The sequence below is a fragment of the Eutrigla gurnardus genome (genome assembly GCF_963514095.1).
Source record: "Eutrigla gurnardus genome assembly, chromosome: 6".
NCBI lineage: Eukaryota > Metazoa > Chordata > Actinopteri > Perciformes > Triglidae > Eutrigla > Eutrigla gurnardus.
In genome coordinates this window covers 2737174-2763648 of record NC_139920.1, presented here as the reverse complement: position 1 = coordinate 2763648, position 26475 = coordinate 2737174, and the positions used below count along the sequence as shown (strand labels likewise).

The 26475-nt window shown below is 41.4% G+C and overlaps 2 protein-coding genes across 2 annotated transcripts in view; both read left to right on the top strand.

Annotated features, from left to right (window-relative positions):
- Nucleotides 1-600: 600 nt before the first annotated feature.
- naaladl2 (N-acetylated alpha-linked acidic dipeptidase like 2) overlaps nt 601-26475 on the top strand; it is a gene marked incomplete at both ends in the record, with an annotated part of 796426 nt that continues 770551 nt past the window's right edge. Inside the window, 3 exons of the mRNA XM_084012385.1 lie at nt 601-769; nt 1701-1869; nt 6315-6476. Coding sequence (XP_083868511.1) covers nt 601-769; nt 1701-1869; nt 6315-6476 — 500 coding nt within the window. The remainder of the gene's footprint in view (nt 770-1700; nt 1870-6314; nt 6477-26475) is intronic.
- LOC311015229 (uncharacterized protein) lies at nt 12986-15900 on the top strand (the record flags this gene model as incomplete). Its single annotated transcript, XM_084012361.1, has 5 exons — nt 12986-13589; nt 14727-14850; nt 14973-15222; nt 15335-15611; nt 15718-15900. The coding sequence occupies exons 1-5, from the start codon at nt 13299-13301 to the stop codon at nt 15898-15900; spliced, it is 1125 nt and encodes a 374-aa protein (XP_083868487.1). The 5' UTR covers nt 12986-13298.

Below are 26475 nucleotides of genomic sequence, written 5' to 3'. Positions count from 1 at the left end.
AGGTCATTTCTTACTTAACTCTATGCCTCTCCATAACTTGCATCCTCACAGTCATATATGTAAGTGTAAAATGCATCACAGCACCCTGTGGTGCTTTTAGTCTTCATAATTGTGTGCTGAGAGGCTGTGGTGAGTCACTTAGTAGCTATTAACCACAATTATCAGACTTTTTCTATATCCAGCACTAATGTATCATCCATTACCTTGAGTCAAATGGGTAGTCTTAATCTGACCCAGGTGGCCGATACCAGGCTTTCTACATACACTTCCTGGGTTCATTACAGAGATAGTACATATTGCAAATGTCAACATGCATTATGCTGAAAAGGAAAAGTTACTTGGAATATACTTCCTCAGTTGTACTTAGCTCACATCTTTCCACATTGATCCAGAGAAGAAGATGGCAACAGCCAATGTCTTGGCATCACAGTGACTATATCCATTTGTTATATAGAGTCTATGGGACTGGCTTTGCAATCAGTGGTCTAATGTTTCCAACATGATTCCATGAAGGTTTTTGAGTACATCAAAAATAATACAGAAATAATAAAATATGAAAACTGTTTGAAAATGTTATGCATTTGAAATCCAGGTGACAACATGGCATACAGGAAGGTGTGTGACACCCAGGGTGGCCCAATGGTGGGTGAGGTTCTGCACTGCTCTGGAAATCTGGATCTTGACTGGGACCTGGACAAGGAGGAGCTTCAGGATCCAGGACCCAGCATGGACCGCATGCAAATGCAACATGTAGACTGCCAGAGGACAGGTAGAGTTTGCTTTAACAAGTATACACTCACATTTTTAGTCAAATCTTTTACAATCAAAGTAATGAAATACCTCCAACAGCCAAACATACACCTCACATTACATGAAGATGAATATTGTAGTGTCTAACTCAAACCAATATGACCTGCTTATGAAGAGCTGATTTGTTTGCTCTACTAACAGGAGAATTATAGCATATTAAATGTAAATGATTGTCGGATTAATGTCAGGACAGTTGACGTGATGAGGCTGTGAATTATTTAGTACATATTTTGCTGCATCAATCCTACAGCTCATACAGTAACTGCCAAACAAAATACAGTTTGAGTAAACAATCACACTCAAATCAGCCAGATATCAATGCAAAAATGTTTATTTTATGACTTTTGTATACACAATCTTTTCAAGTGTCATGGCCATATTCATCATGAACAGGTATGACCTTCTCTGATGCATGTATGACATGCTCATAAGTATGCAGTATAGTTCAGTGTTCCTTGTGTATTTATCTTGAAATTAGTATTTTTTTTCTGTTATGCTTTTGATGTTTTTCCAAAAATTAATCAGAAAACTGCCACTGCCAGCAACTGCAAAAAAGACACTTTTTACGTACCCTTAGGCTGAAATTCTTCAGCTTTTAAAGACTGTGTCTGTATCACCAGAAGTTATCTGTCCTTACAAATCCCTTTTCAACCATGTGCCTCATTGTTGGTTAACTAAGCATCAAGTTTAATTTCATATGCCATTTACTGTTTCAGTAGGTATTTGTTGTAACTAAGTTACTACTAACTAACTCAAACTGTCCCTCTAGTAGAAAAGATTGTGTTTACACAATGTTGGTCAACTTGACTCATAACATACAGACAGTACTTGATGTAATTCAATGCATTTTTTTCCTGATTTCTCACTGGAAGCACTTTCAGGGTGTTCAGACCCCGGCCCTGATCCTGATCCCGAGCTGATGGAACCCATCCAGTCGTCTGTCTCAGTTTCACCACATGGACGATTTGAAAGACTTCAGGAAGATCCCGACTACATCTCCCACTTCACCAGGGCTCCGGGTCATAAAGGCCAACGGCAACTCCATTGCTTCCTGCTCAGGTAATTCAAGGACTTTTAGGTTCTCAAGTCAGAAATGCCCAGCAGTGGGAACTGTTGGTCATATTTATAACTTTTATGTGTTTTAGTGATGTGTTTCAGCAGAATTAGTAACAGCTGATGTCACCAAATCCACCAACATCCACAACCTGCTGGTTTAACACTTTAAAGAAAAAGCATGCTAACGAAAAATTGGGAAAGGGAGCTGTTAAAAGTATCCATATGGAAAAAGTGTACACTGAGTGAGGAGAGCAATTTTTTCCGGCAGTTATGCAGCTGTAATTTAACCAGCCTTGTTTATACCAGGAGGACATTTTCATGTTTCATTATTTACTGCTGATTCTTTATGTTGGCTCATAACATTGTGTACCAGAGTATTTATACTGTTCTCAAAGTATACCAAACACAATTATGGAATATCTTCTGACTTTATATCAAGGTCAGGCTAGTGGCAACACCCCTGATTTCCATTGCATAATTTCCTCCAACTTGTCATTGGCTTCCATGTCAGTATGGACATCCACCCCAGCTGGCATCATCAGTTGGTTGAATCTGATCCATTGCCAAAGATAAGAGTATTTGGGATGGGTGGCAAAACCACCTGACTACCGCCACCTGCATTTTACTCTTTACTACTATTTTCCAGCAGGAAGACTCAGAAGAAACCTTATTTTTGCCACTGAATCCACATTTCATTTCATTTAATCACTGTACAGATAGTCACAAAATGAATCAAAGTGAAAAATGAAAAGGATGTCACATTTAGAGGCTTTGTTCTGTTATGCTGTAAAACTAGAGACGAATGCGAATGACAATATGACATTGTGAATGATTAAAATGTACTGCCTGAACAGAGAGAGATTGTTAGCATCGTGCTACAGTGTACATTCTATCAGTTCCAGTTCTATAGCTTGCTAAGTGTTTCCCCTGTATATAGCTGCAGCTCTAATAACACAATTAACTCACTTCCTCTACTTGAAGCAGCCAGATTTGCAGATGAGCAACAGTTATACAGTACATGAACACCCCAAGACATTGCCACCATTAAGGCTCTCTCCACATGAAGCTGAACAGAGACAGGTGAAGTGAAGTTTACAATAGTTACAAAAAAATAGTGAACATCACGCTACCATGCTGACGGACTGTGTTTTGTGATTTTAGGTGAGCTACACCAAAGAATATTTGATTTGAATAGATCGATACTGTTTTGCCCTCATTGTTCTCCATGAAGTTTCTTGGAAGTGATGTTATGTAGCACTGGTGCATTTCATGTGAAGTGAGTGTGGCAGTTGTCAACAACCTGTCAGATAGAAAAGTATGTCTTAGGTTTTTGGTTTTGTTCGGCCCCCAAAGCAGAGACAGGCAGCTGAGCACATGGAACAGCTCAGGCACAAAGGACACAAGAGCATGGGAGCAGCACATGGGAAATCACGCACAAGGAAAACAGTATTAAATACAAAAGAATCGCAAGAAAAAACAGGAAACACTGGTTAATCACTAACATCTACAAAAAACAGAAAAAAACACTGAGCGTGAAATGCGGAGCACTACTGAATAAGATGGAATCATCTGGCAGAGTGATGACCTGGCTCTTATTGTCAGGTTGATGAGGTGAGTGGGATCAGATGGGCCTTCATTGCTGCAGCAGGAGAAGACAGAAATGAACTGCTACATGAAGTTCGCTCATTTACCCTCTTCTTCACCTGTCCAAAATACTAAAGGTGGTCAACGTCCATATGCACAATGCTGAGTCCTTCCTAGAAGTTTTTGCAGTACTAGATGATGGGTTTGAGTAGACTATCATGCTTCCTCCAGCTATTCAACAACTTACTTAACCAAGGAGCCATAGGCACTTCCATTGAGAACTTTCTGTTTTGATATACTACCAATTCAGAAATTTGCTACAGGTTCTAAGGAGGACCAGCAAGCCCTTTAACTACTGGAGCAGAAAACCGCTGACAAAGCTGTGGATGGTGTGCAAATATGTCACCTCTCACCTCTCTCTTGTTGTCATTATCATCCATGGGCCCAATATAGCAGTGCTCCCTGAACTATGGCACACAGAGCCTTGTATATATGAAGATGTGCAACAGACAGGGACTTACTGTCAATGAGTCGAGAATCTAGAGCTGGCAGGCTACGTCAAACAACTGACCCCTGAGAATGTGGAATCCTGGACTCATGGTATCTATCACATCATACAGTCCATCACAATGGATCAATTAATCGTTGTCCCCCCCCACCCCCCTTTTGCCATTAAAAATATTAGTGCATGAGGGGTCTAATTTGTCCGGCGCTCTTTTCATTGCTTCACGATCAAATCCATTCCACTTTATCAGTAAGAGATTACCCACATCAGAAGAAATCCACTCCGTGTTTTCCTGCTTTCCTACACACACACACGCAGCACGCAAAAGCAAAAAACGAAGTTTGCTTCTTGCAGCTACTGTTACGGTTCTGTCTGCCAGCTTCGCACATTTTTTAACTTTGTCTCGTGAGAGGATAAACATTGTTACTTCCTGCTCTGGGGTCTGAACTCGCTTCGCGAACCATAACAGAGTAATCTGGCCAAAACATGGACCCGGCAGAGACTGACCCCTTTAGGCAGGCTCTCTCCTCGCAGGGAGTCCTAGTAGGACAACACGACCACGCTCTTAAGAGCATTATGGACGCTGTCACCAGACTCTCCTCCAGCGTGGCGCAACACGGCGTCCGCATGGACCAGGTGTCATCCCATCTCGCCTCCCCGCCAGTGTCTTTACCCCCGACAGCAGCTGCTCCTCCTCCGCTGACTGTTTCTCTCCGTGAGCCTCACATACCGACCCCAGCACGCTTCTCCTGCAGCTCCATTCCTACCACTCAGATCAAACCAAGATAGCTTTGCTAAGGGGGATCTTTCACCGAGGCCTAAATGATGAGCTAAAGGACGGGCTAGCAGTGAGGGATGAGACCTCCACGCTCGACCAGCTAATTTCATTAGCCACCCGCTTAGAGCCACCCGCTTAGATAACCGGCTCCGTGACCGTATGAGGGAGCGACCCGACAGACGTATCCGGACCTCTCCCTCGATGAGTTCCGCCTGTTCCATCTGTGCACGCAGCAAAGCCACCCATCACGCCCCTGCTGGCTACGCCCCCACCCATTCCTCAACAACCCTGGTCTCACATCGCCACATCAGCCTACCCCCGTCAGAAGGTAACACCAACATACTCACCATTATCGACTGCTTCTCTAAGGCGGCACACTTTATTCCCCTCCTGAGCCTCCCTTCGGCCCTGGAAACAGCTTCCCTCCTCCTTACCCTCCATGTCGTCCGGCTACATGGCATCCCTCTGGACATTGTGTTGGATCGAGGTCCCCAATTCTTCTCCCAGGTGTGGAGGACCTTCTGTTGACTCATCAGTGCTATGGCCAGCCTATCATCAGGTTCCCATCCCCAGACCAATGGCCAGACAGAACGGGCCAACCAGGACCTGGAGGCAGCTCTGCGGTGTGTCGCTTGGGAGCACCCTGTGTCGTGGGCCACTCACCTTCCCTGGGTTGAGTATGCCCACAACTCCCTTGAATCCTCTGCCATAGGCATGTCCCCCTTTATGGCAGCTAACGGCTTTCAGCCCCCGCTCTTCCCTGCGCAGGAGGTGGACGTGTCCCATCTGTGCAGGACCACCTTCGCCGGGCCCATCGAGTCTGGCAGGAGGCCCGGGCTGCCCTCTCTCGCACCTCGGTCTGTAACCAAAGACTGGCTGACTGCCATCGGATCCAGGCCCCTAATTATCAGCCGGGGCAGATGGTGTGGCTCTCCTCCCGGAACATTCCCCTGTAGGAGGAGTCCCGGAAACTGGCTCTTCAAGATTGACTGCATCATCAACCCTAGTGTGGTGAGACTCAAACTCCCGGCTTCTCTTAACATTCACCCCTTGTTCCATGTCTCACTCCTCAAGCCGGTGTCCATCAGTCCACTCCTCTCCTGAATTTGCCTGCAGCCACCAGCTTTGCACATTTTTGAACAAATAAACATCGTTACTTCCTTCCTTACCTGGACTTGTGTCAGTCTCTGCTTTGGGGTCTGAACTCGATTTGCAAACCATAACATCTACTTGGTCAACAAGTTGGACATCAGTGTGTTTGGGACATTTCCCGATCATATTTCAATTTCAGATGTCAGATACAATCATGGACGTATTAAAACAAGTAACAAATGTCAAACTGCACATCAAGCAAAAGCGCTGTCTTATTTTTGATATACTCGAAGTACCTGATGGATTTCTTAATGATCAGTTTTTCCCCAATTCAGATATTATATATTATTGATAAAGTCCATTACATGGATAAGACCAGAGTTCATTTTTGACCTTGAAACGTTAATGAAACAAGCTAAACAAACTCCCTCTACTGAAAGAGTACTGTGAGATGCTGATCAAAGCTGACCTCAACTTCACTCTTCATAGGCACTTCCTGGCAGGTGTAGGGGTTTTTGTGCTGGGTCTCCTGATTGGCTGGTTCACTCACACACCTACTGTCAAACCATTACCTCCTCCACCCGACAGCTCAGACCTGCTGGAGGAGCTACTGAGAGGAATTACAGCCGACAAGATAAGCGCTCTTCATAGGTAAGGTCCCAACATATGTTGTATTTTTTCCTATTTTGCTGTGCTGATATTTTTGGGTGTCAACCTGTATAACAACATAACAACCTGGTGCCAGATCGTAAGCACATGTCCAAGAGGATCCTATAAATGCTATGAAGGCTACTGACACAGTGCTGAAAAAAGGCAAATTTTTCTCACATTCCAAACCCGGTGGATCTGGGGTTGGGTTTTACCTACTGTCAAGCACCCTAACGGTGGTCAGGCATTTATGGTGTTGTTGAAGAGGAAGTAGAAGAAGAGGAAACAGAATGAGCATCTTGTGAAATCTGTGATTTTTCGTGTATCCGTGACAATCTTGGAACCAGTGAAGGAAGTAAACATTTTGACTGGGGAGGAGCGACAGGTGGATCTGATTAGCACATTTGGCAGAGTGGCAACCTGAGCAGCAACCTTACTGGATCTGGCTTCTGGTGTGAAACAAAGTTAGTTTCCATAATTCAAGGAAACCATGTAAAACCATGAAGCATAGCCTGTTTAAATAGGAAAATAAACATCATGCTGGATTGAAGAAGACTTGAAATTAGAGATTGAGACCATAAATGAATGTTTAGTAGAGAATGCAAGTTTAAGACTGTGCCATAATTATGATGGCTACTGAAGGGCTTTTTTGGGACACTTGCTGAAACAAGGCAGAATTTCCGCCCTTCAGGGAGGACCGTCTAAACAGACCATATCTGTTTCTTGTTTTTGTGACCATAATCTTTTCAGAACCTGAACCAGGTAGTTGCCAAAACATAACTGAACCCTAACCTAAGTTGGTTGTGGTGAATTTCCATTATTGGGATAATTGTATATTTTGTCAGCAGTGACTTGAAAAAGCTATCTAGCTGGCTATCATATAACATAAGTGGAAAAATGGGGCCCCTATGATTTTGATAATCTTATTTAAGATTATTTGTTTTTCACTGAAAAGGATTTAAAAAAAATAAATGCAATACACATATTAGAATCTTCACAGAATTGTAAGTGATTCCAGTGTATTTTAATTATTTAGTTTTATAGTTGCATATTTATCAGGATAATATAGTGAATGGAATTATATTGTCCAGGCTTATCGTGACATAAAAATTCATATTGTCCCATGTCTACAACCCTACTCATAGAGACGTGTCCAACTTTGACCCTGGAGATCAGTGTTTACATCCTGTCTTCTTCGAGCAGTTAATACTGACTGTTTTAACCTTGACCATGATGTCAAACAGCTGTTCAAATCCTGTCTGCTATGAACAGTCATGTTGGTTTCTATAATTACGACATCTCATCTCATCGTCTACTGCTTATCCGGTGTCGGGTCGTGGGGGAAGAAGCTTTAAAGGAAAACACCACCGCATTTCCATACTGAACTATGTTCTGCCCTGATCTTAGACAAGGTGATACATACCTCCCTCTCCTCTGTGCGTGCACTCAATGGCTCTTGTGCGCACTCCACGCAGCGCTAATTTGCTAGCATGTAGCCCAGTATATTCCTTAGGATCCAAAGGGGGGTGAAGTTAGAAGCGACCAAGCACGTCCACGTTGTCCCTATTTAAATACGGTTACGTGAGTAGTTACACGACCCAAGTTTGGTTACACAAAATGAAACATGCCAATTTTTCTAAGCGGATAACAAGGATAACTATATAATGTATGGCGGAATAACAACTGGAAGCACTTCGAAGTCGGCGCAGTAATATCATCACTCCCCTCCCCCTCTTACTTCCGTCAATAGAACCTACGTGACCTGCACGCAGTTGCCTGCACTACCTGTGGTAGTTTGTGCACAGTTGAGGAAGCATCAGGTTGTAGTAAGATAGTTTGTGAACAATCAAACATCATGGTTATAACGTGCATCGTACAGGGTTGTGAAAACAAGCAGAAGGTATATAGTCCCGTCATGTTTAAGAGGGGGAGGGGAGTGATGATATTACTGCGCCGACGTCGAAGTGCTTCCAGTTGTTATTCCGCCATACATTATATAGTTATCCTTGTTATCTGCTTAGAAAAATTGGCATGTTTCATTTTGTGTAACCAAACTTGGGTCGTGTAACTACTCACGTAACCGTATTTAAATAGGGACAACGTGGAAGCTTGGTCGCTTCTAACTTCACCCCCCTTTGGATCCTAAGGAATATACTGGGCCAAGCTACATGCTAGCAAATTAGCGCTGCGTGGAGTGCACGCAAGAGCCATTGAGTGCACGCACAGAGGAGAGGGAGGTATGTATCACCTCGTCTAAGATCAGGGCAGAACATAGTTCAGTATGGAAATGCGGTGGTGTTTTCCTTTAACAGGGGACCCCAAACTTCCCTTTCCCGGGCCACATTTGCCAACTCTGACTGGGGGACAATCCTTCCCAAATCTCAACTAATCTACTTTAGACTATGATCATGGTCTTAAGCAACTGTGGAATTGTCAGCTCAGTCATATAATACAACTCTCATTCATTAATAGTTTTTGAAATTGCATATTCTTGATTCTTCTGTTGCCAGATCAGAAAATGCTCATCTGAGTCGCTTTTGTGGTTTAAATGTAAATGTGTGGACTTGATCTTGTTGAAACAGTCATACAGATGGCAATACAGAATATATGAGAAATGAAAGCACTATAAGAAGGGTAGAGAAAAAAACTGTGAGAAGAAAATAGAATCATAGGAAGAAGGAATGATTTGTTGGATAAGCAAAGCAATGTTGTTATAGTGACTTGAGTTGAATGGCTGTTCAAAAGAAGTGACATAGAAGGAAAACAGACAAAGAGTATAATCATTTGATGTCCCCCTAAGTCTAAGATCAACAGTCTGACTTGTTTCCTTCTAGCCAGGCAATGATCTATTTATATCCAAAGAGGAAGGGAAAGATTCAGAGATAGTAGCGACAGAGTGAAAGCCAGAGATAACGACTCTCCACCAGGTCGCAAACCTTTTTTTTTTTTTTTTATCACCGATACAAACCTCTGTCAACCTGAACGCTGCCTTCTCCAAGCCAAGGAATCACAGGATGACTGGGTGTATGTGTCTCTGAGATAACTGGCTTTGCCACTGAACTGAAACAATCGTGTCACCGTGGTTTCCCTCTCTTGAGTTTTCCACACTTTTCATGATTGATTTTTTTCACATTTATATTTCAGGGTGACAGAAAAACCCCACCCACATATCCATAACCACCAAAGACCCACACATACATCTGAACAATTTGTGAGGATGATGGAGCATTTGTTTCAGTTGATGACAGTTTCTAATTTAATTAATTTAATTTAAATTGTTTACCATTTATTCTTCAGGGACCTCTGGTACTTCATGTTTTTCAGAGATTAGCATGAACTGTAAGATGGATAGAAGGTAGATATGGCCCCTAATTATATTTTTCACTTGCATAATTGTGGCCTCTAGTTTACCTTTATTGTACAATAAGCCACATTATCACAAACTAGATGATTAAATCACCTCACTAGAGATGAGATCCAATATAAACATCCAGTCAAGTGGTATCAAGCAGCCCTGGCATTCAGGAGGGGATCTTAATCTCTAAAAGCATATATACTGTAGGATAGGATTTGTATATCATGTTACTAAATGCAGCTCATTTGCTAACTATGTTCATGCATGTATCGCTTATGCATCAGTAGATGACTGTGGGGATGTGCTCAATCAATCAGATTGTGAAAAGCAGTCACAATTTCAATGTGTTGCAGCCAACAATTACACTCTCCCTCTTAGCCTGTCCAACACTGTTTGTTTTGGAAAAAACACACCGAGATCACTCAACAAGCAGGAGAAGGTCCTTTTCGAGTTTATTGCCAAGGACGTTTTCACATACAAGGAATTTGCCTTGGTGTTCAGTGCACACAATAATTACAAAGAATAAACAATTAGCAAAGTACTGAACATGAACATAAACATAAATAAAAACTAATTTAATAAATACTTTTTATTCTTTTTTTTTATTCCAACAGCATTCAGAGTTCCTTTCACTGGTACTAACCAGTTCTAACCCTTTCGACTGGACTTGTTGCACAGGTTTTGCAAAATTGTTTCTGTGTGTTAGTTTGGGGGATTGGGGGTGGAACGGACACTTTTGTGTTGTGCCTCTGTTTCCCCTTGTGTTATATTATTTGGTAGCAAGGAAATTTCACAACTGGACTTGTTGCACAGGTGGCATCCTATCACAGTACCACGCTGGAATTCACTGAGCTCCTGAGAGCGACCCATTCTTTCACAAATGTTTGTAGAAACAGTGTACATGCCTAGGTGCTTGCTTTTATACACCTGTGGCCATGGAAGTGATTGGAACACCTGATTTCAATTATTTGGATGGGTGAGTGAATACTTTTGACAATATAGTGTATATTTTACAGCTACAAATACATTGGAGTCCTGCAAGCAAATGGAAACCACGAAGAGGCCACAAGAAAGCCAAATACCAAGTCCTAGCAAGTCCTAAAAAGTCGGCTGAATGGAAAGAACAAGATCAGAGCCATAAACACACTGGTCATCAGATACCCTGCTGGTATAATAACCTGGTCCAAAGGAAGAGATAGAGGCCACTGATATCAAGACAGCAAAGCCCCTCACCATGCTTGGTGGATTCAAGTCCAACACTCTGAGATTGTACGTTAAGCAGAAGGAGGGAGGCTGAGTACCACAGACAGATAGAAGTGGCTTATATGGAAACACAAGACTGCCCATGGGGCGAGTAGGGACTTTTCAATAACAGTGTTTTACAGCTGGATTTATTTTATGTTCAACCCCATATGACAGGGCAACCTCATGGTTCACGCCCTGTCTGTTGATACAGTTCTATGTCTTGGACATGTCAGCATAGTGGAAAGCATGGATGGAATTGCGAAATACAAATTATAAAATCAATATTTTCTCAAACATTATAAGTGTTTGTCACCACACCACAATAAAAAAACCATTGTCGAGAGTCTCTACTGTGTAGTCTTTAGTGTAATTAACGGCCACACAGCTTCATCCAGCGTCTCTCCTCTGTTTGTTTCGAAGGGGGCTGGGACAGTAAATGGTCCTCATTTACTCAGATAGTGTGATAGTCATGTCGAAGACGTTTATTATAACTTTTCTCTGAGTTTTGAATCCATGTGATGAGCAGCTCAAACATAATCTCACAGCAGAAATGTAATAGATTCACAACTGAAAGTGTTAAAGGGTATGTTCTCTAAGGAATGACAGGACTGGGTTGGAGGGAAGAATATGATATTGTAACCCTAGTTCTATAAACATGGTTGGAGCCCACTACCTAGATGGCCCTACCGCTCCAATGCCACTCTCTGAAGAGGGTGTAGGATGGCAGACTGTGTTGTGTCATATATACTGTGGGGTCAGCACATATGTGGGTAGGCTCATCCTGATTGGCTGGCTACGCTGATGCAAAGTTTCAGTGGGTGTGATTCGAGGAGAGTATTAGCCATATAGTCCATTAGAGGGCTCCACCTCTGCTTATAGAACAAGTGTTACAATATCATAACCTTATTTTTTTTTTGCCTAACCTAAAGGCCCTTTCTTTCAATTCAAAATGTTAAGTGTGAAGTGAAGCCTCTAGTCCCCATATTGAAGTGCTTGTTAGCGAGACACTTAACCCCACATTGCCCCGAATGCTGTACCATCGGTTTTGAAAATATGTGAATGTTTCAGATGAGATCCTGGTGGGTATGTGTCACCTTGCATGTCTCTGCTGTATGTGCAAGTGAATGTATGAATGTTGACATGTAATGGAAAGTGCTTAGAGTGGTCCATTCACCATTTTTCATTCAATTGGCTGATAATCAAAATGGGTGTGTTGAAGATGACACACTTGTTTTAGGAAGGATCCTTACTGATTGAAACAACCTAGAAGTCGTAGAGGCAGCATATGGTACAGTGGACCATCCCACAACATTAAAGAAGGTCCTGCAATTTCTTGTGGTAACGCTACAGCAGACCCACATTAATAACATCTGCATCATAACGTTTAAGTGCAGTGTAAGTGCAGTTGGGTACTTGTCTTTTCCTAGGTCCCTATGAACAGTCCTTGCCTTCATGTTGTTTTCCATCAAGGACAAAGAAAAGTGCTTCCTAAAAGACATAGGACTATTTTTTTGTTTCAAACAGCCACTTGACCCCACACAACAAACCAGTAAATACGTGGACAAAAGAGAACTTAACATATAATTAATAGCACCATATTTTGAAAAGAAGGTCTTTTAATAGCCTATCCCGTGTCTCCTGCAGCTCTGATTCTGAACCGTCCGTTTGTTTACAGGGTCTCATCTACCTTCACATCACTGCAGCTCATTTCACTGATTACTACCTCTTCTCGTTAATGTAGTGTTAATCAGTGAAATCAGTGAAATCAGCTGCTTAATTGATTTCAGGGACTCTGACCACGGTAGCAAAGCACTTTTCTAAATCAGCTATTTGTCGATGAATTATTACAAGCACCTTATATATGCTGAACATAATAATCCTCACATATGTAGTATTTATCTTAAAGGGGACATATTATGCAAAACTGACTTTTTCCTTGCTTTAGTTTGTATATTTGCGTATCCGGGGTGTCTCCCGACCCCTTAAACATGAGTTTTGACAACTAAGTCAATATTTAGTAACTGGCAGAGTCAGGAATTTAGTCTCTAAACGAGCCGTTTGGATTTTGACCGTATTGTGACGTCACAATCCGGTCTTTTGCATATTCTTGCATAGTCATTGCATATTCATGGCATATCCCCGCCCACATTACGCCGGCTACCTGAACAAGGATCCGCCATTTTTTCTTACTCGCTTCACTTGTACTCGACAGCCTAACCGCCACCATGTACAAGCCGAAAGCCAAGCACTGCTGCTCTGTCATCGGATGCACGGGTCCTCATATGTCGCTACATCGCCTCCCAAACAAAGAGGATTTAAAAGCGAAGTGGCTAAATTTTGTTTACCAGGGAAACGTCCCAGCGTCATTGAGCAAAAATGTCCTGGTCTGTGCGAATCACTTCACATCGGACTGTTTCTCCAACCACGGACAGTATACCGCTGGATTGGCAACAAGACTGCTCCTAAAAGATGGATCCATACCCACTGTCCGTGCCGACGCCACAGATGTTGCAACTGTAAGTATTTACAAAAACAGTATAGTTTGTGTTACTTTGGTCATTTAGCACATGAGCTAATGCTAACCGTCGTGTTAGCCGAATGAGGCTGAGCTAACATTACATGTGAAGTGTTCAACGTTGTGCTTACTGGCAGTCGGATTCACTATAGTGTTAATGTTACCAAACGTTAATTTGTCATATCAGCACTCTTTTAAAACATGACGGTGATTTGAGAAAATGAATTAGGACATTGAGATTGTATCGCTTCGAACCGGCCTTGAACCCCTGCTCGGCCATGAACATGGCGACGGGTGAAATGTCTCTGTTGTTCGCGGACGGTGAGCTATTGTTCCGCTGTGAACACGCAGGGAAGATTGTTTTAATTGGTCTTAGTAATTCGCGGACGGTGAGCTACTGTTTCGCCGTGAACACGCAGAGGACACGGTATAAAATGGTCTTTTATTCCCGACAAGCTAGCTATGTTCATTACTTAGCATGTTGTGCTAAATGACTGTGTGTTTGTTTACATGCAACTACAGCTGTAGCGTTGTCAGGAGTTCACGGACGGTGAGCTACTGTTCCGCCGTGAACACGCAGAGGACACGGTATAAAATGGTCTTTTATTCCCGACAAGCTAGCTATGTTCATTACTTAGCATGTTGTGCTAAATGGCTGTGTGTTTGTTTACATGCAACTACAGCTGTAGCGTTGTCAGGAGTTCACGGACGGTGAGCTACTGTTCCGCCGTGAACACGCAGAGGACACGGTATAAAATGGTCTTTTATTCCCGACCAGTTAGCTATGTTCATTACTTAGCATGTTGTGCTAAAGGACTGTGTTGGCAGTCGAAATAGTTCCTGTGCGTTTGTATACATGTAACTACAGCTCTAGCGTAACCTATTGGCATGAGAGACCAGACATGAGAGCACCAAAGCGTTATCTGCAATAAAGCAGTCACTACTTTGTTTTGTTTCCGGAGACAGGGGCTACCTGCTAGATATCTGCTGTGCTACTATCAGTTATATGCAGGCATGGACACAGAAAAGTTTGCTTCACAAATGTCTATTGCTAATCATCATTTCTGTCTACATATTTTTATTTTTCATGTAACATGAGAAAGCAGACACATAACCTATTGCTTCTTTTTGTGTTTAGACAAGTACAACTGTACAGCAGCCTGTGGTGCATCATGTTGCCTGCCAGACAGACCAACCAGTGACATGCAACGTTGGCACACAGCTTTCCATGAGAACTCTCCAGCCTCACTTCAGAAGCACAGGTTTGTTGCCCAAAAGCATATCATGTCATGTTAGTCACTATGTTTCTATATAGTGTAATTTTAGTTTTACTCTGTTATGAATATGGAGTGGCTAATGAAAAATATATTTTCATCTATCAAAGGCACACAGAAATCAGTGTCCTGTGCTGATGTTGGTGTTGGCACCTCAACCATTGCCTTCTCAACTCGTCAACCATTTTTAACATCAACCCCAATAAAAAGACCAAGTAAAAGGGCTCGCTTGGAACTGGAGGAGGAGGAAGAGGAGAATCCATTGGAGGGTAGTTCATCCATGGAAATTCCCGACCCCAAGGATTCTACATATGATCCAGAGGACTCTGTCACAGTTATGTCAGAGTCAGCAGATGTGACGTGAGTTAATAACCTCAGAATTCCTTTTATTCCCTACATGTTTTTACATAATTTGTCTCAAGCTGTGTGGGAGTTACTAATTTCTCTTTTGATTATTTTGTTTTTCTACTAGACTGGAGCCTTCCTGCCCTGTTCATAAGACACCAACGTATATTGTCTATGAAAAGTGTCTGATGGAGCTGTTTGAGGTGTGCCCTGTCTGTCAGCGTGTGTCAGACGTGCAGACAAGAAGGGTCGGCACATTCATCTCTGTAGAACAAACATGCCCACATTGTCAGTTCTTCAGAAAATGGAACAGCCAGCCAATTCTGGGAAGCACACCTGCAGGAAACCTCCAGCTCTCAGCTGCAATATACACCACAGGTGCATCTTTCTTCAAACTTGAAAAGGTAATAGATTTAGTCATCACTATGTAAATGTATTATTTTTGCATATCATATTGCTAAATGTTGTATAGAGCAGTACTTATGACACATCTTGTCTGTCTGTCCTCAGATCTTCCGGGCAATGCAGCTGAAGATGTTTCAGTATGACACATTTAGGCGTCATGCACGGACGTTCATAGAGCCTGCAATCATACACACGTGGAAGACTGTGCAGAACGGGATGATGGAGCAGCTGAATTATTATTTTTATATTGATATTGAAGTACAAAGTTCAACTGTTCCACTTCAGTAATTTATCTTCCTATTGTTTTTATTATTTCATATGTCTACACATGTTTACAAATGTACAATAAACAATCTTTACTTACTGTTCTGTGTGTTTTCATTGTTTGATATGTAATTTTCATGTTAACTAGATGGATAGATAGATAGCTAATTAGATACATTTGTTGATCACAAGCTGGGATCTCAGTAAAAAATAATAAGGATAAACTATAACCATAAACTATAAGCAATGTAAGATAGAGGAAGCACCTACGTACTTTTGAGCATAACATTTTTGCGATAAATTAATAGTATTTATGTGACTGAAAGCTTACTGCACAATTCCCCTGAGACGGAAAGGTCCATAGTCTGCCCGATAAATGTTTAGTGCATTCTGCAGTGAAAATACATTCAGGCAGACAGGTTCGAGGCCAGGATGGTCCACCATGCATGTTGGTGGCTCAGGAAGCTGCTGTAGTCTTCGTGTAACCTATAAATTATGAAAGATAAGTGAGTGACAATGGATGATAGAAAAGAGAGACTGCAAAATTACAACCATGTTTGCACAGTGTTCACACTTACTTGTGATATTTCCATACAGCATATATTCTCAGGTTCTGTAGGCATTTGTTCACAATTGCCACAGGAACACCTATTTTTTAGCAGAATTGTATTATTGATTGGAAACTACGATAGCTAAGCAATCACGTCGTGTTGTTTCTTTTGTAATATTTATTTAAAGTTTATAAACCGGTATATTTCGAGGTAACAAACTTAACTACTAACCACTGAGAAACATCCATGTTCAATCTTGGCTGCTGACTTTCTTCTGGAGCCTCTTCTTGTTCTGGGTCGGACTCCGGCTCGAACAGGTAAGGTTGCACCGCAGTTTGTTGACCGGCAGCCATTTCTCCCCCGAATCAACCGTTGTTATGGTTACAAAATGGCGTCCTCACGTCTTACGCCCGGCAGGAAGAGGTGGGCGGTGCCAAGACCGTTTGGGCGGGGCACGCAGTAGCTCATTAGCATTTAAAGGGAAAGTCACTGAATCCGGCCGCTGAAAGCAGGGCTGTGAAACTGGTATGTTGAGAACCCTGCTGTGCTCAATCCTTGGGTTTTTTCGACCAAAGCATGTTACTATCATTCCATTTAGACATCAAAGACCCATGTCAACAAGCAGAAATGAGCATAATATGTCTCCTTTAACATTCAAATATATTGTTAGTCTTATTTTATTTGCTTTTTACTTCAATTCTATACAATTCAGTTTTCATTACAAGTTCCTTTTTCCTCATTCATTCACCTTTGCCAGTAAACACGATAAATAAAGGTTTTGGTGAAACACTCATCAGTGCATTAGCAATTTATCACAATACATCAAATAAAATACAATTTAATACAGAACAATAGTAGGCCACACAAATCCAAATCCACAGATTAATGCATGATCAATCAACTGATTTTCACAAACCACTGTATTTTTTTTCCTTAAATAGTCGAAATGAGTCCTTCTGCGTGCTGTATAGATGAATGCAGATGAATGAACAAGTAAACACCATATGATTCTTGCAATTACAAAAACAGATCGAAAGGGTGATCAGGTGTCAAAGAGTGAATACAAATGGAGAGAGAACGTGAGAGCGTCCTGATACACAAGCAGCATGTTGATGCAGTGTGAAGTGGCAGTGTTTGTTGGAGAACTGGTGGAACTACTGACGAGTATTATAAATGATTTGGCTTTTGAGGTACAAACGTTAAAATGTTTAAATGTTTTAAAAATGTTTATTTCGACAATTAAGGTCGACAATGAACATGCTTGATTAATATTTAAGTTTTAAAAAGTTCTTAAAATATAATTTAGATCTCCATTTCACATGCAGCCCACTTACACACAGAAGGCAGCATCTTATCAGAGCAGTAGTTTCAACAATCACCAAACCGTCCAATTACCGAGTTACCTGTCGGTGGCATCACGTTTACACCTCTTGGTTCGTTGGCAAAAAGACAGTGGGAACAGGATCCTTACCAAAACTAAAATGAAACAATGTATTCCGTTTTTTCACTTCAAATGAACCAAATCACAAGTGTGAACGCACCCTCACTTCAGCCCTGACAACACATCATCCCCCCCAACCCTCATCCATCTCCACTGGCTTCCAATCAACTTCCGCATAAAGTATAAAATCCCCCACCCTCTGGAACGCTCTCCCCACCAGGCTTGTGCAAAATTCAGAATTGGATTGAGAATGACTCAGAAATTCCAATTAAATTCTTGAATATGGAATTGAATTTGAATTGATTTCAGAATCAGGAAGTAGAATTGCAATTTGAATTGAAGTGGAATTGAAATTGAATGAAATTCAAATAAATTCATATACTTGATTTAAGTGCAGTGATTTAACAGCGACCGTTCCCCTGTCCTCACTCAACTTGCATGTAAATATCTTGCCATGCCTGCTTCCTCTGCAGCTGTTGAGATCATTTTAGTGTAGCAGGAAAGATATTCAGACCTGAAAGATGCAGACTCAATGATGAGACGTTTGAGGATCTATTGAGAATTAGATGCAATAGTTTTGCTCAGTGAGTTTTGTATCAGAATAAATTATATTTGCATTTACCATGACTTTGTGTGATTGAATTACTTTGAAATGAAAATATTATTGGGTAAAAACAAATTAAACAACATTGAGGGGGTATTTTTGTAAAGAAGTTCCCATCATTATACAATTTTTGGGGGAAAATGTATGCATTGTCACAAATGGAAAATATGGGTTGGGGAGTGACTAGTTACATGTAATTAATTTGTATTGTTCTCAAAATTAGCAAATTAATCAAGTCAACAAATGATATTGCATTGATAAAGTAATCAAAATACAGTAAAATATACCACATTGATAATGGATCATTTATAGCAATCAATTACATTTCCAAAGTAACCTTCCTAACTCTAAATATATACAGGATTCAATACATTGTTTCTGTGTGTGTGGAATTTCATTGAATTGCCATGAATTGAATTCCACTTCCTGTAATTCCAAACTCCAATTCAAATTCAACATCCTGTGGGGGCGGAGCCAATACAATTCCAATTCCAATTCCTGAATTGAATTGAACTGAGGCCAATTCTAAAATTCTGAATTTTGCACAAGCCTGCTCCCCACAGTCATCAGAAACGCCTCAAACCTACTCACATTCAAAAAACCTTCTCAATCACCATCTATTCACCACAGCCTTCAACCTACCCTAACCCTGTCACCTCAGTTTCTTTATAACCAACCTTTATAACCTGCAATTTCAACTACTTACTAAGCATTGAGATGTCTCGTCTTTTTGGAGAAATAAAACTTTTCATTGGTGGTATGCAGATTATAATGAATAAATAATTTGAGGGGCAAAAAGTCAGAATTCTAATATGAATGGCTATATGCTTAGAGTTAAATATGGCATATCGCATATCCCAGCTTGAACAGAGAAGAAAGAGGAAGCAACCGTAATCTTCAAACTATTACTCTATGTTCCCCTCTAGTGTCAGTATAGCACGTGACACTGATGGTGTGTTAATATACACCCGTTCCATTTATCTTTTCAAAATATACCCGTGTCTTCCTAGGAAGCTGACTTTAGGCAACAACACCATTTAGTTAGGTTTAGGAAAAGAGTGTGGCGGGCGTTGACTTGAGTGAGTAACGACTCACGTAACTACCCAGTCTGACTATCAAATTTTTGTCTAGAGTCAATTTCTAATTTGTATTTAAAGGTCCCATATTATGAAAAACGCGTTTTCTCTGGTCTCTACACCTATAAACTGGTCCTCCCTGAGCCTGCCAACTCCCAGAATGAGGAAAACAAGCGATTCCTGCATAGTCTCTGCAGCCTAGAGATGGGAGAAGATTCACTCACCCACTCATATCACAGAGTCGAGTCTGCTTTCTCCATTCACCCCGGTCACTTGTTGCTAACGCCAGTAAAAATATATGACCCACCCCACCAGACCAGAAGAGAGGAGGACTCGCTGCATGGATCACTCAGTGAAAGCTCCGCCATAACAACAGACCATACTCCCATATTGAGTGAATCTGCTTCCTCGAAACTTAAACCACTGATATTTAAGGAGCGGATTAGACTTCAACAGCATAAATCATCCTTTTAAAATATAATAATAAATAATAAAATATAATTTAATTTGAATAAAAAATGTTTTTCCTTTGTACACATAATGACAAATAACATGAATATAATTAGAGTTAAAATAATTAATAATAATTATAGTGTTATCCGAGCCGATGCATGTCTCTCTCCCCGGGCCGGGAGAGTTATCATACCGTACTGTGCGTGTGTGTGCGTGCGTGGAGTGCTCACAAGCGTGCGCTTGTGTTTAGGGCGGGGATGGAGGGCACAAAAAAAAGATTTGCAGCGGGGCCTATCACCATGATATACGCTACTGATTTCACTGATACTGAAAACATTAGATTTTGTCTTAAAAAAGTATTTTTCCATTTGTTGTTGTATTTGCCGTTTCTGTGCGTACATTGAAATTGAATCCTGGCGGCGCCACTGGTGCTAACCACTTCACATCGGACTGCTTCAGTAACGAGGGTCAGTACAAAGCTGGCTGAACCGGGGGGGGGGGGGCGTGTCCGACAGCGCGCCGTGCACGACGGTCTGGTCTGGTCTCATGCATTTCATTTTTAAGACAATGTGCTAGCGTGTTAGCTTGTATGTGTGCGCTAACCACTTCACATCGGACTGCTTCAGTACAAAGCTGGTTTTGCCTCGACACTGACCCTTGTAAAAGGATCTGTCCCAACCATACGGGACCAGCAACTTTACCTGAGCCACATAGGCAAGCCATAGCGATACATCCACCGTAAACATTGGAGCATGCTACCGCTAGCGTAAGCGGCATCGTCTCCATGGCTCTCCAAGTAGGCGATGACAGACAGAGCACATTAGCATTTAAAGTTGCAGGCACAGAAACAGCCTGTTCTCAGCAGAGCTCATTTGAGCAACTTTTAGACAGCTGAAATTCAGGACCACGGATGGGTTTGGGGCAATGATTATCAACAACAGTGTTGTTGGACCTCTGACAGCTGTGTGAAATTTATGAAAATCAGTATAATATGGGACCTTTAAATAACATTTTTAAGTTACATTTTCTTACACTGGATTGTTTTTTCTTTCTCTTGTCCACAAAACATATTCAGCATTGTCATTTAAAATGTGAATCAGTTTAACAGCGGAATAAGCTTCAATGAATATTCTTGAATAGTTTACATAACTTAACCATACATAAAAGTCAAAGCTGCAGTGCTTTGATAAAACATCAATGACTTTGGTATTAAATGCATCTGTTACTTTACACAGCCTGCATTTTTGATGTGATGGAACCATCTTTATCTTGGCCAAGAACTTAATTGATATGCTTTGAAACATCATTACAGCATTCTGGTAGAGACGATGGTCAGGGGAAACCACAATTTTTCTATCACATTTGTTTTATCAAAACACTCTCACTTCTATCTGGTCAAATGCCAACACTTGGTCAGTGACCCTGCACTTTGTACTAGAGCATGACATTTTTCGGGAATTCCTGCGGGTCACGTGATTCCCATGGGATTCCCGCGGGATGGGAGTCAAAGTTTTATTAATCCCGTGATTGGGATGGGATGGGAATAAAAATCAACGGGAGCGGGCAGGAGCGGGAACGCCATTAATAGATGATGATTTTCAGCCGTGTTAAACAACCAAAAGGACAGACACGTCCATTTTTGTAGTCATCTTTCAGTGAGCCAAAACTATTTTGACTTGCTTTAGCAAGTCAAAAGAACTACACATCCAACAGTGCTTTGACTTCCGGCCGGGCCGGCCACTACCAGAAGTTAAATGCGCGGAGGGAGGTAGAGGCGATGAAGCCGGGAAGCGAGAGCTACAGACTAAAATCCGACACAATGATCCGTCGGTGAGATTAACTGACTTTATTGGGAAGTCGCAAATATTGCATAGATTCATGCGAGTTGAATGTGATGAAAAAAAACAAAAAAAAACGGAGTTGGATGGGAGTGGGATGGGAGTGGGAGTAATTTTGAGTGGGAGCGGGATGGGAGCGGGAGTCATTCTACAGGAGTGGGACGGGATGGGATTTTTTATTTTACTCCGGCCCGGGATTGGGATGGGATGGGATTTTTTCTCTGGGAGTGGGATGGGACGGGAGTGAAAATCCACTCCCGTGTCATGCTCTACTTTGTACCCCTCTAGTGGCAGCGTCAGTTTTGGACATGTCGGGTACAGCAGGTCAGTTTTTACTCTTTAATTGTATAGGGTCAATTTAAATGTATCTTTCATGGTAGGATTACTTTGGTTAATACTTTGAATTGTTTAGGTTGAGGCAACAAAACTACTTACTCCGGTAGCTTGATTAGGTTTCAAAAAGAGATTATAATGTTGGTTCAAATAAGTATATTTTTCATGTAGAATAAGTACATTTATTACGTTTACATCACATTAATTATACGATTACATGATTATAAAATATCTAATGACGTGACAAAAGACGACACACCCTAAAGTTGCATAAATGGCGTATGAAGCCAGTGTTTGGATGTAACGTTACTCACACTAACAACATTTCTTGCTTGTTCTTCCTTTAAGCGGCTGACAAACAGAGTCGCCCCATGGGGACACTGGAGGGGCGTGACTAAGCCTCTCTATTGTTACGTTAATTTACTCACTTTTCTGAGTGCATTCAAGGTTATGTGTTTGTGGTTCTGGCTCTGGATACAAGAGCAGAACAGGAGAAGTCTGTTAGGCAGGTATTTATGGAAAAGCAGAAGGTTGAACAGTTTTGATTTGGTCCTGATAATACTTTGCCCTGTAGGTTTGCAATGTGGCCCTCAAACATTTTCAACAAGGCCCTTTGTAGAGAAAGGCTGTAGTTTACAATAACAATGTGCTATACTATTTCTTAAACCAGTCCTGCCATGCTTCTCAACTGTTGTTTCATGACCTCGATATTCCAAATGTGTGTTTCTTCACCAATAAACCACTTAACATGCTACTTTCAGTGGAAAAGTTGCAATGAAGCAATGGCTAGTGATGGTGAAGAGAGAACATATGCATTCACAGCAGATGCATGGATTATACTGCAGAGTTTCAAGAGATGCATTATGAAACAAGACACACTCCATGTGGCTGCACCTCCAACAAGACTTGTCCTGAATGAACACATTGTCACAAAATGAAGTCACTCATGACATCACGTCCCCTCACTGGTGCCTTAAGGTCAAATTGTTATTGTCCCATTTGTGCTCAATCATCGGCATCGTCATCATCACCACCACCACTCAATAGGGAATTTATTTCATTATTAACAAATGCCAGCTCCACAGGCATCACTGTGCTGGTATTGATGTGATTGGCATGAACAAAGATCATAATATCACTGCTGCTGATAGAGACAAAGAGGCCGAGGGTGTAAACATCATCAATGACAGTCTAAGAATCGTATTACGCTCTGTAGAAATGTAATCAATCAAGGAAGAACCATAAAAACTTAATTGGCATAGCACTTAAAGAAAAGTTATAGAGTGCTTTACAATGCAAAACAGAATGCACAATGATAAAAGACCAAAGGCCTCATGAAAGATTGGAAAAGCAATAAAGATAACACAGAAGATGATATCATAAAAGAACAAATAATACAAAAAACTGCAAAACATTTCATGAAATAAAAGTATGACTTTAGAATTTTTTTTAAAGGTGATGCTAATTTTGCAATCCTAAAGCCCAAGTTATGCTTCCGCGTCGATACAACGCAGGGGCTTGCGGACCCCTTACGTCCTTGCGGACCCCCCGCTAACTACATTCGCTGGAGACCGCTATCCGGTTTCCACTCATAAACACCGCCATTTAAACTTTTAATAGGCTACTTTTATTGTTTTCACCTCGTTTTATTGTTTGCACCTTATCGCTTTTGCACAAAGAAATAAAACACCAAGTTCTGAAAAATTGTGGACGTTTAAAGCCGGAAAGTAAACAAATAGGCTATAACGAGGCTACCGACGATATACACCAAGAGTCTCGGTCGGTCGGTCAGTCTTTACAAAAAACATAGCGCCCTTTACCGGTGTGGCATTGAATTGCATTTCGACACGTAAACCCAACGCAGAACCATCACGGTCTCCAAGCAACTGCGTGGCCGTTGCGTGGCCGTTGCGTGATCACTATGTGGAAGCATAATCAGGGCTTAAGGCTGTGAGGCAGGGGCTTGTATGACCCTTGGTAATAACACGTTTCCAGAGCCATCAGAAAGGCCTGCTCTAGATTCAGGCAACATTCAGCCTGATGAGGATTAGGATGAGCTTCTTCTGATCCTATGATCTTCTCTTGGAGGATCTGACTGCAGCACAGATAATTTCCTGTATTTACTTCTCAAGGTGCTTGGTGCACAAGTTGAGAGCAACCTCTTCAAGGGACTTTGTGTGGGATGATGGTGCCTGCATGGAAGAGACAGAGTCTACAGCCAAGGTATTCACTCTGGGAGGTTGCACCATAGACATACAGAAAGAATAGTAGAATGGACATTACCATTCAATGTGTTGCTGTTGTAGCAACTTCTGTATAAACTGATCTCCGGTGAGTCAGGGTTAAGGATTAGGGTTTAGGGTCGGCAGCATTGGCTTTGAGTGTTTGTGTTGTCTTGCCTTGCCGGCTGTAAGTAAGTTAGGAATAAGAATGAACCGGTTTTAACTTGGGCTGCAAGGTGTTGTAGTGGTTAGCACTGTCGCCTCAGAACAATTGGGGCCCGGATTTGAGTCCTTCAGTGTGGAGTTTACATGTTCTCCCTGTGTTAGCGACCCTCTCAGGGTTCTCAGGCTTCCCCTCACAGTCCAAAGACATGCAGGATCGGGATAGGTGCGTTGACTCTAAATTGCCTGTAGGTATGCATGTGAGTGTGTCTGGCTCTACATGTCAGCCCTGTGATAGTCGACATGTCCTGGTAAACCTATCCTTCGCCCAATGTCAGCTGGAATTGGCTCCTCCTTTTGAGTGGCAGACACTGTTGTGCTATGTGCTCGCTATTTCTATCATAGCATTAAAGCAAAGAAAATACTGTACAGCATGTCAATGTCTGGAGTATGGAATAAATGGGGTGGTTTAGCTCAGGAGGTAGAGCATTCGGCTGGCAACCTTAAGATTGCCGGTTCGATCCCAGGCTCCTCCTAGCTGAGTGCCTGGTGTCCCTGAGCAAGACAAGAGAATTTTCTCTCTCTCTCTTGTGTTGTCTTGTGCGTTTACCCACAAAAAAAAATGTCGAATACGAATACATGTATCGTTACACCCCTAACACACACACACACACACACACACACATATATATTAGGGCCGGGACTAATTAGATTAATTAATTACACAAACATTAATGCGTTAAAAAAATTGACGCATTTTAATCGCACTTATTTTTGCACCGCGGAACATTTCTCACTGGATGAGTTTCAGGCGGACCGATTATACTGGAGCACCAACTAGCGTTCATGACTTCAGACAACAACAAACCACAGTGAACATGAGCTGATGAGACCGCTTTGGTTGGCCCCGTGGATGGGAAATTTTGTTATAAAAAACGAACGGATAGAAGCGTCGATAAGAGCATGGTTGTGTGCAAGCTACGCAACAAGGAATTTGCATATCACCGCAGCACATCGAGCCTCAAGTATCTCCTCAATGCAAAACATATAGCAGCTAGCGTGGACGCTAGCATGGTAGCTAGCGTCAGAGGGTTAACTCTCGCCAACAGAGAAATGTTTTCCAATAGTCAGGGTTTCCAATGTTCTGAATGTACTTGAAAGTATTGTGTTTTATTTAAAAAAACAAAGTGTTATAGTTTACAGAAGGTCTACCTACCTATAGGCTACCTGAATTTCTGAAATGTACTATATTTCTAAATATTGCTACACTTAATGGCAAAAATTGCACTGGTCTGTTGGACTTGGTTGAACAAAAATAAACAATATTTTGTTGCTTAAGCTTATGTATTCAGTCATTATTCAATGGTATACTAAAAATCCATGTGAAAAAAATTATTTCTCACTGTTCTCAGGTCAAAATTTATATGTGATTAAAATGCGATTAATTAATTTTGATTAATTAATTACAAAGCCTCTAATTAATTAGATTTTTTTTTTTTTATCGAGTCCCGGCCCTAATATATATATATAGCGTGCAGTGTTGGGCAAGTTACTTCAAAAGTGTAATGCATTATTTATTACTTGTTACTGTCATTTCAAAGCAATTAGTACATTACAATATTACTGTCTTTGAATTGTAAGGCATTACACTACTTTTACATGACTTTTCAGAAAATAAAAGGAAATATGGATTCTGTGTTCTCAATAGATCTTCTTGTGTTCAATGCAGCTCATTACACAGCAGGATGTGATGTTTTTCACTTCAAAATAAAAGAACGAAAAACGGAAAATGACTCGTATCCCATTATTCGTTTTAAAAACGGAAAACGAGAAACAGAAAACGACTCGTTAACAGATATTAGATATTGTGTTCATGAATGGGATTCGGGGATGAAATAACAGGGCCATTTTTCATTCCA